At 37.1% G+C, this 11260-nt stretch overlaps 1 protein-coding gene across 5 annotated transcripts in view; it reads left to right on the top strand.

The window, feature by feature from the left end:
* The first annotated feature begins 2296 nt into the window (after positions 1–2296).
* LOC121313593 (sorting nexin-13-like) overlaps positions 2297–11260 on the top strand; it is a 36664-nt gene continuing 27700 nt past the window's right edge. For 2 of the 5 annotated variants that reach the window (XM_041246287.1, XM_041246286.1), the window contains exons 1-2: positions 3085–3662; positions 9300–9412. In XM_041246287.1, coding sequence (XP_041102221.1) covers positions 3624–3662; positions 9300–9412 — 152 coding nt within the window. In that variant the 5' untranslated portion in view covers positions 3085–3623. Of the gene's footprint in view, positions 2462–3074; positions 3663–9299; positions 9413–11260 lie in introns of those variants that run through there. The other 3 variants (XM_041246288.1, XM_041246291.1, XM_041246289.1) reach the window with 3 other exon arrangements.

The following is an 11260-nucleotide window of genomic DNA, read 5'->3' as shown; positions in this document are numbered from 1 at the left end:
GGAGGATAGAGATGATCCATAGCCATCAGATGGTAATGACAGACTCATCCAACTTAGGTTGGGGTGCAGTCTAGGCAGGCAGAGGAGTCTGCAGGTTCCTGGACATGCCGTTGGACATCCCTGCATATAAATGCGCTGGAGCTGTGAATGGTTCTCCTCGCTCTCCAACATTTTCTTCCAGTGCTCCAAGGGAGACATGGCCTTGCCGGCCAGAGAGTGCTTACTATTAGAACTCCAACTATGGGTCTGGCCCCTGAACTGCCGTCTGTCTTTCTCAGACGCAGTCGTTAGTACACTGCAGAACGCTAGGGCCTCCTCCATAAGGTCATTGTAGGCTTACAAATGGAGGTACTTTCAAGACTGATGTCTGACCAAGTGTCATGACCCTATCTCTTGCCCTATAGTGGTCATTTTACAATTCCTGCAAGAATTGCTACAAGCAGGTAAAACCTCCTCTACGCTGAAAGTGTACCTGGCAGCCATATCTGCGTGCCATGTCCTGGTGATCTGTTTTCTCAAGGGTGCTCTGCAATAACATCCTCCTATAAAGGACATCCTCCTCAAGTAGAGTTTAGATATTGTTTTGGAGGCTCTTACTAAGGCCCTGTTTGAGCCTATGATTCTATAGAGTTGAAGTTTCCCTCTATGACGACAGGCTTTTTATTAGCCATCACCTCCAATAAACAGGTCCGTGAACTACAGGCTCTGTCGGTGCACAGCTCCTGAATCTGTAGTTGGGACAATGGAAACAGGGTGTCATTACAAACGAACACTGCTTTCCTCCCTAAAATGGTTATGGCTTTCCACTTGAATCAATCAGTGGAACTAGAGGCTTTCCACCCCACTCCGTGTTCTTCGGAGACTAAACTCCCTCTGCCCGGTTCGGCATTGAAAAGCTATGTTAGCAGAATGAGAGCTCTGGGTTAGTCAAACCTCATTTGTTATGGTGTAAGGACCCTGGGTCAAGCCCTCTCGAAGCAGTGGCTTTGTGGACACGGTTTCGATTGCGTATACTAATACCGCCTACCCCCACCTGGGCGGGTGGCCACGCAGTCTACCCGAGGAGTGGTTATGTCATGGGCCCTCTTTTTCACCAGGATGTACCCACTTAATGTTGTAGATCCCTCAATACCTTCTTTAGGCACAAGGATCTGTGAGGTTGCACGCTCGCACCACAAACACTAGTTTTGCAGTAGCGAGACATTCCTCATCAGATGTCTCCTCTCACGTTCCCTCGCAAGGGCTTTGGTATACTTTTCCCAAAAGTATTGCTTGGTGGTCGTCTTTGAATTGAAAGGGAATATTAGGTTATGTTTGTAATCCTTGTTCCTTGAAAGAGAAGACGACCACCAAACCTTGCAAGGTCACATCGGTCACTTCCGTGGGTTCAATGCAAAAGACGAAGTGAGCTCCGTGGAGTGACTGTTTGTTCTCTCAGGAGGCGGGACCAAGGATGTCACTCCCCGGAGGATTTATAAATAAACTGATAAATCAATAACGTGTGTATTTAGTGATTTTATTAGGCTACTATAAATACACATCTGAGAAAATATGCTCAGAATGTTAGAAATTCAATCCTGTCTATGCTGAGAAATAATGTAACATCTCCAGAGCTACAGTACTGTAGGAAGCAATAGGTGTTCATTGTGACATATTTTGTAATTAGTGTACCTTTATGTACGAGCACTTAACAGGTTTGTTATTGCGCAAAAAAAGGATTTCTTCCTTTAATTTTTAACTTTTTGCAGGATGAATTTAGATAGGAAACAAGTTCAAGGAAAGTATCTTTTTGACTGGACAATTTAGGTGGAATCAGATGGTTATTCACCAATGTTACACAGGTCAAAATCCATTTCAGGTTGTAATTTTCTTAATTAGATTTAGTACCAATCTGTCCTTTAGTTTTGACAGACCTCTGACCAGTATTATCTTTCACGTCACCTGACAGCAATACAGAAATAGATAAATTCACTAAGGAATTGATGCGTTCAGATATAGTGTAATGTGCATAGATACAACCTAATAACGCAAGTCTTTCTAGTCCTACCAGCCTGGAAGCTGGTTTATGTAGTAAATCACACAAAAATATATATTCTATTAAAACGTCTGTTACAATATAAATGAGGGGGGGGGGGGGGGGGTGCACGCACCTTATTGATAATAATCTTGCTGCTATGCCTGCTGTCGTTAATTTATCTAGAAAAGTTGGTAAGCAGCAAGATGCTCTGTCAGCAGTCACGGGACTTCTGACGCACTTACAGAGTCAGCCAATCATACGAGAGCGTCGATCCCGGACGTAAACCTTCCAGTATGGCAGCTTTCCGGGTAGAGTACAGAGGCTGGAAATAAATCAGATTTTAAGGACAAAATAGCATCTTGAACATACAGTTTGTTTAACTGTAATGTGGCGGGGTTAGGGTGAACATCTGCAGGCTCCACGGTTTTAATAATGTTAGCAGAGGTAAGAACTGATTGAGGTCTGAGAGTTTATTTTCCTCCCGCGGTAGTGTCCGTACAAGACGGTGTGTAGGTAAACACAGGGTGTATGCCTACAGACTACAGCACTAGACAAGCTACTTAGGGTTAAGCATGCGGCTGCTGTGTTAAGGAAATTGTGCAATTAATATGGCAGGATTATATATTTATGGATAACAGTATGTTTTGAGTTGGCTTGGCAATAAGAGGCGTGAAAAACATTGAACTGTGCAGAATCATGAGAGGCGAGTATGGAGTAGGCAGTCAGTAGCACCAGAAGCGGCACCTTAAGATTTGTGATCTGTGAACTATAACAGAAATCGGGCGGAAATATTGAAAACGCTGCCCTTGGTGTGTGAATGAAGTTCTATTTAGTTCTTGTTTTTTCTTCAGGCTAGATAATCAGAGGCGTTCTGATCTGGCGTATTTGCTGTATTCGTTGATGTGTTATGGTCATTTTAATGTATTTGCTGTATTTACCTTTCGCCAATCAGTAATTTAAAACCCTAGTCCCGGTTATTATAACTTGTATGCTTATTATTGCCTAAGTGATAGACGCTGTTACCTTATATATATATATAATGTGTGTGTTTGTTTATTGTAAATATTTATTTAAAATGTTAATGTTGCTGTTTATTGTTATTTTTAATGCCATGTGACATTCGATTTAAACACACGCACACGTCTTTGTTTGCTAGGTTAAATACACAAATATTAAGTTTGGTTTTGTGTCTTGGAATATCCACATGAGTATCACGTTTCTTAAAGTACTTTCTATTACCGAATGGTTTAATTTGAAGACTATAGACGCACATTTATTTCGTGCCATTTAATTAAAGGAAAGTTTCACGTGGGACTAACTTGATCAGACTGATACCTTATCGCATTATTTTATTGATATAAAAAGGTGCTTGCTGTTAAATATCCACATGCCCACTGCTTGGCATCACTATTTTTTCAGTGTAAGACCGTTTGTTTAAATGTTTTTGCCCACGCTTTTTCACTGGCATGTACAACTTTGTTCACAATATACACTAAACAATTAATAACTGCGGGCTTGAAAAAAAATTGCAAATCCATATTTGTTGTTAATTAAAAACATAAGCAGTGCATCTATTTCAAGTTATTGCGAATTGGAACATCCATTTATGTATTCATCACCAATGGTGTTTCACAGTTTAAACAGAGTAAGTATTTGTATCATAGTTTTGTTTCTGTTATGTTTTTGTGTACCTATAACACCGTCTTGTATAGGAAGAAGCCTGTTAACATTAAGTGCTTCAACAATGTTAATCCACCTTAATACTTAATACAGACCTACCTGTTTGAACAGACTGTTTTCAGAATTGTTTACTGCATGTCTACTCACCATTCTTTAGAATGCTTTATAACCTGTTCTCAATGTTGGTGACTGCTTAGCTGGAATGGGTTTATATGTGACATTGTTTGTAGTTTTACAATTGACCACATTATTTATTTATTTATTTGTTTATTTATTTATATTATTATTTTTTTACAATATTCAAATTTGCCAAGAAATTAAAGAAACCGTTTGACACCAGCTAAAGCCATGTCTTCCTAAACAGCCAGGCCAACAGTTTACAAATTATAACTGAAATACAAAATTGCTGAGTATTGGTATCAGTCTTCCAAATCAAGGAATACTGACATTATTGAAATCAGCCCTAATATTTAGATTTGCATATTCTGGTGTTGACAGCTGTTCATTAGAAACTCTCAAAGCATAAAACCCTTTTTTTCATAACAAGAAAGAAGAGTTGTGCCATCTATTTAATTTAGTAAAGTCTATAGGCCGATATTTGATGAAAGACTAAATACAGTCAACTGCACAGTACTATCTGGAATATTTTGCCTGCAGGATACAATGGTGTTGTTGATACAATTGCCAGTATTGTTGGGCCACAGTGCGTTCTGGCCTTATCACTATTTAAAATGTTTAGTTTAACATGACCTTGATGCATTTCAAATGTACAATTAGTCACATGCATTGTGACTCAGGTGTTGTGACAACAGTATATAACTACAGCAAACTTGCCTATAAAACATTGAGTTAGCTTATTCCATTCTGTCCAAATCTGGATTTAGAGCTGCACCAAAGAGCATCAATTGATGACATATACAGTTGTGACAAAGACTGCTGTAGTGGGGATGTCAAACCAGAAGAAACACATAGTATTGCGAGATGAAATGATAAATGGATGCGCCGCTGCATGGTTTATTATTATAAAAAAACTTAAACCAACAGTGCACTAACAGACAAACGCGGTGAGTCAAAACAGCGCTTATATATTTACGTTTAGTTGTCGTTTTAAATTCTCTCCACACCCGTTCTCCAATCACCGAACACACAACCCCGAGTGAGTGAAAACATGCTGCTTTTATGCAGCTGTACCGAGACTCGATTGCTAATCAATCATTCAGTTGGAGTCGTGGTACAACTTCATGTGAATTAATAAAGTGCAATTCCCCGTGCTCACATATCGTTACATTTTACTTGCACGTGAAGTGCTGTGCAATCCTTGTGCCTGAATACAAATACACATTTTAAACACTCATGTTCTACAAACCTGTTTATATCTCGTACCAATGACTGTACACCAACATTAACACACAACATATAACACAAAATACACACGGGTGGGGCACTTTGCCACAACAGTACATGCAATTCTCTGGTTGTTCACTATGAATCCCTAGTTTAAAACAGTTGTGCAATGTTTAATTTTACATATATAATTGGTCTTTTCATGTACCAGTCAGAATAAGCTTTATTAAGCATTTCTGTAAGTTTAAAAAAAGTGTTACACTAAAACAACATATGTTGATGTGAAGTTACTGTAGAAAATAAGGTTGCATTTTTGTATTGCTGTTTATTATAGGTATTACCACACATTTAACAACGTTAAACATATCAGGTACTGTATAACCTACAGCAAACCCTTGGGAGAACAGATTGCATCACAAGCCTATAGGCCTTTATGGTACAAGATAGCACTGTGGGTGGTAAACATGTGTGACACGGGAATGCTTGGTTTTTGTTCACAAAAAAAAAAGAAAAACACATTTCTAGTTTACTATATAGCAGACCACTTTTCAATAGTAATGACAGTGCTTTGACATTGTGTTCCTACATTTCAAGGTGAATACTGATCTGACATACAATACTTACCGTGTTAAACTATCCAGTACTGCGTTGCAGTAGCTACTGTATCAAGTGTTTGAAAGGTAATTTAACATTAGATGTCTTTGCTGCCAAGAAATTACACTTTAAGCTTTAATCATGACATGTCGTCAGTTTCTGTTCTTTACCAAAACACAGTATTTGGGTGAAATTTTCTTATTAAAGAAAGCCTATAATCTGCTGTTTGGTGGCTGGTCTATGCCTTCTGGTTTGTAGTCACAGTTGTTTTCACTAGGATACAATAAGGAATGCTATTAGGAAAAACTGAATCCTTGTCCTGCTTTAAAATAGGTACCATTTAGATGTACATTATGTGTAATAAATGGCCAGTGCTAGACAGTTAGGTTTTAGCACTTCATAGCTTAATTAATGTCAATTTCACTGGTATGGAAAGAACTTTGAATATCACAAGACAAACATGAACATACTGGTACAGCTATTAGAATTTTTGTAAATAAGAAAATCAGTGGTATAGATAAAACAGGCTTAAGTATAAACACTGAAAACTCTAAAGTCTAGCTTTGCCTTTTCAGAACAGAGATATATTATTGGATACAGGAAAAAAAAAGCTATTTTTTCCTCTCCCAAAGTATATAAAATAAAGTTTCAAATATTGAATATCAGTTTCTTTTTTTTTAAACTCCTGCAGGGGGCTGACCGTCCGAATGTCACACTTTCAAATTGTTCATCTACAGAAGCACATCTACAGAGCCCTCCTTATGGGAATTTGAGAACTGCAGTATCGATGCTGCTGTCTTCTGATCTTGATCAAGTTCACATTGCCTGAAAACATTTGTTAGACTGTAATGTAACCGGTTTGTTGTGTAGGCTTGAATAGCTTGCTGAACTGTGGAGATCTGGAAAACACTTCTTCCAATATACTTTGTAATGTAGTTAATGTAAATATACCACAGGCCCAGGTTTTTCAGAGAGGTGTGTGTGTATATATATATATATATATATATATATATATATATATATATATATATATATATATATATATATATATATATATAAATTAGAATTATTTTTGAGGAAAAAAGTTGCTGACTGTTTATGGTCAAAATCTGTTCAAAAAGTTCATGTGGAATAAGAGATATCATTACATTTGTGTCTTGAGTGTTTTATTGTCCCAGGTATACAGTACTATTGCAAATGCTCAATACCCAGCTCTTGTTTTTGTATAGTATTTTGATACAATAACAACTTCCAGGAGCCCGGCCAAGCTAGTGAGTTTACCAGCCAGTACGACAGTTCGGTTTCCTGGATTCACAATAACAGGAAATATGTTGGTGTTGACAATTTCAATGTAAACTTGTCTGTTAGTGATACTGAAGCAAAAACACTTGCGATTAATAATGTATACCGTATTTTACTACTAATTTCAAATGTTTTAAGTCAAATGAAATTGTTTGTTTATGAACAAACAATTTCAGAATGGTTTTGTACTTGCATTCTTGATTTCTGTTAACTACAATCAAGTACTGTTGAAGTGCATGATAAAAACATGTAGTCTACTGTTAGTCAAACTGGCGTTGAAATCACTTTTTAAATTAAATTATGTTCAGTTACTGAATGGGTATACTTTTTTCTCCAGTTTAGACATAATACTTTTCACAGAGATCTGTTTATATTATTGTTTTTATCAGTTTACTATCTTTTCAGCAGCCCAATGAACAAACGGGTCCACTAGTTATGGTTCTGTATTGTACCAGAAGTGTAAGTCAGTGTACTGTAACAGTTTCAGTAGGGGAAACAAAATGGTTAACTAGAATAATTTAGTTTAGTACTTTGACGTTAGTAGTGCCATGACAATAAGCTTTACCGTTGACGCAGTTGGTAATGAGGATTAATTAATCCTAAAGTAAGTGGCCAGCTGTTCACTGTCCATAATGTATTAACGTAGCTACTGTTAGTGACTCATCTTGTCTTTTTAGTGCTTTTAAGTCAGAAGGCTTCAAGTTAGTATGCAGGGTGTTATTTAGTGGATTATTAACTTGTTTGTTACTGCATCTGCAGTATTTCCTGAAATGTTAACACCTGTCTTGGTGACTGTGTACAGCTTATGAAACTACTGTAACCCGTATCACTACAAATTTATTTTAAACGGGCTGCCTTGTATGGCACTAAAACTAATTTATTACTTGTGTAAAGGTTTCTACGAAGTGTACTGTAGAGTAACGTATTTCTTGGTATAATTTTTTTTTGTGATAAAAACTGAAAATAGAGCATTGACTCTTAAATATATTCAAGGGGCCCTATTTAGGGGGCAGTAAGGTTACAACCTGTAAGGATTCAACATTCCCTTTAAGAGCACCTGTGAGTCTACGATAGCGCAGAGAGGGTATTTTGAAACCAAAAAGAAAGGAAGACAACAGCGTAACATTTTTTTAAATGTCCAGTAGCCTAAGTAAAGAGGATGACCAAGCCCCTCAAGCAAGGCTACACATTTTTTTTAGCAGCCTGGAGGGCGAGAGTGAATACGAAGTTTAAAAAGTGATGTAGCTGTCAGCATCACAGATCACACACTACTTGCACGTTGACAGAATTCGCCCCAGTACAATTTACATAGAGGTGCCTATTCTGTGTTGGTGCATGAAGCAAACCCAGTGCTCACCACATGTCTCCTTCCAAGTCAGCCTGAAGCAGTTGGCAGATGTCCTTGATTGTTCGTCTGCTGAGGCAAAATTGCTGCATATGTTGTCAGACAGGCTCAGAAAAGACGGATGACTTCTAAATATTTGGGGATGTCTCCTCCTCTTTGTCTGGCAACGTGGAAATTATTAATATTTATTTATTTATTTATTTATTGGCAGACTTACAATTGTTACAAAATGACAGTACAAAGTATTAATCCAGCGCGCACTCCATATTTATTTTATCTTTTTCTCGCTCTTGTCTTTGCCTGCTTCCCTGGCAGGTTCACCAGTATTTATCGTTAACCATGTAATTTGCATGGTTTAGAGCTGGTTTTCATATGTCTACTGAAATGCAAACGCAAACACTTATAATGATTTGGTACATCGCTACATTTGTATGTAACACACTCCCCTAAAGTTCACCCATGTCTAGTGCTAACGCTGACTAGGCGAGTGGGCACTAAAACATGGTTGCTAAATCACATATGTGGGCAAAGTCTGTTTGCCCACACATGCGCCTGATTCTGGTGCACCGAACTGTTCGCAAAAGTGTTTTGCAATTGCCTTAGATGATTGCGAACATTGCTAAATAGGGCCCGAGGTGTTGGCATGCAGAGATATACTGTAGCACTGAGTGTGTGATTTTTCTGGGAAGGTTATTTCTCCAATTCAAAGGCCTAGGGTATATGCTAAAGTAACTCTACTACACTGTTGGCACTGTTTGGTATAGGGGGTGGGAACTAACTTCATAATGTCAGTTTCCATGGTCGATAAGTCAGTGTTTCTCAAATGAGAACACTCTTTTTTTTTTTCCTTGTGCTATTTTTGAAATAACAACAATCCCATGTGCTAGTCCTAACTTGAATGTTTTAGTAATAATAATGTCATTTTTTGATTCCTAATGTCTAATTTTGTGTTGTATTTAAGTCTGTATGTTTCCAGTTTTATTAATGACACATTCTCTATGTTGTGTTTTGTTTCAGACCAGTCTTTCCATATGGGGATGGGGAGGCCTTGGTGTTGTGCTTTTTCTTATAACTTTTGGACCTTTTGCAATATTTTATTTAGCATTTTATGTCCTGTGCTTCACTGGTGGGTAAGTATGGCAAAGTCAAATTATGTTGTTTCAATGTTTGTTTGTTTTTTAAATTGTTTAATTATAATGCACCCTCATTGCGGCACAGTATGGCTGGGGGACATAAACTCATTACAAGGTGAAAAAACTCACTATCTTAACTATGGCTCCAGACTACAGCATTATAATGAGGGAGCACTATGATTAAGGAACATATCTGTAGTTTATGTTTTTTTTTAATTTGTTGTAGTTATACAGAATAGCTTTGACACTGTCTTTGACAGTGTCAATTTGCATAATTAAGCATCACCCCCCCCCCCCCCCTCCAAAAGCTTGCTTTATGTGAATCAACAGTGATGTTTGTTATAAAAAATGATTACATTTACAGTGTTCTAAGTGTAGGTTGTGTGATAATATACTAATGAAGGGAACTGTACATGTTGAGGAATATTGGTTAATTGTTTTGATTTTGTAACTCATGATGTATTTGCTGAATGTCAGGTAGTTTGACCATGCATCTGGGATTCCTGATCTCAATGAAATAAGTGACCTTTCAACTCATTCCCTACGCTCCATCTAAGACTTTCATTTAGTTAGCTACTATGGCTAAAGTGATTACTTTTTTTTTTTTGTCACACTGGGAAAAACTTAAGCCACACCAAAGAATGTTATAAAAAACTGTAATGTACACCGTACAATAAACAGAATGATCCTTATGCCACATTGGCATAACTAAAGAAACTAAATATGCAAACAGGCTTGAAAGGTTAATGTTTTAAATGTTAGAAAACTATTAATACAAGTAAACACACCTATGTAATATTGTTTTTTCTAAATACACGATTTATAACTGAAAAAAGATTTTCAAAAGTTAATGTTTTAAATGGTAATACAAATACATACCTGTATTTTATTTTTTTGCACATCGAAACAGTGCCGTCCGCTCACTGTTTGTAATTCGAACTTCTGTCCTCCCGGCATACACAACGTTATTACATATGTTATCAAGTTAGTGTTTTCCTTGTCCGAAATAAATCTGTCTGTATTGATTAATCTAGCAGCACATGTTCAAAGCAATCATGTAGTCAGTGTAGGGACCATCTTGGTGTTTGGAACTACTTTTTATGTGTATACGTATAAGTAATGTAGAAAGTAAAGTATTTATATAACATTCCTAACTTCATGAGATTGCTGGGCTTTTATCTTCACTACCAGGTCAGCAAGGAATGTTGTCATTTTGTACATTGAAAGTTGCTAATGACAAAATGTTTTATTTCTTTTGTTAAATTTGTTTCACTTTCTGAATGCTTTGTAGATAAATGGCGTCTCAATTTTGCAGGCTTTGACAAAACCTCCTGACAAATAATGCACTGGGGCTCGAGCCATTCTCGGATCCAGTAAATGTAAATGCCAGTGCTGGTCCCCGCAACCGTTACCTCGTAGCAAATTAATCTTTATATTTCTAACGCAACTTATTATTCGCCAACTTCACTTGATGAACATCTAAAAAACACTGGAATATGAAGACGAGGTGGGTGGTAAGCAATTTTGTAAATAGAGTGTACAGGATGTTACTTATCACTTCTGGTGGGCTGTGATATGTAAATTAAACTGGATTGGTGGCACACAGTCGCTTTAGGATTTATAGCATTTTGGTTAAGACAGCGTCAAGAACAGACTGTACACATTATTTCCAGAAGTAGTGTTAATAGACCTTCCTTTTGGCATATAGTCTCTGGGGTGTACAATTAAAAAAAAACAAAACAAAAAAATAAATAAATCTTTCTACAAAATGCTAGAAAAATCTACATGTCCTTCTTAAAAATCTACTTGCTCCTTTCACAAGTCAAGCTTACTAGATAAAGCTAA

The sequence above is a fragment of the Polyodon spathula genome, chromosome 3 (assembly GCF_017654505.1).
Source record: "Polyodon spathula isolate WHYD16114869_AA chromosome 3, ASM1765450v1, whole genome shotgun sequence".
In the NCBI taxonomy this organism is placed as follows: domain Eukaryota; kingdom Metazoa; phylum Chordata; class Actinopteri; order Acipenseriformes; family Polyodontidae; genus Polyodon; species Polyodon spathula.
The sequence above is the reverse complement of the archived record's forward strand: the minus strand, read 5'-3'. Positions and strand labels throughout refer to the sequence as shown.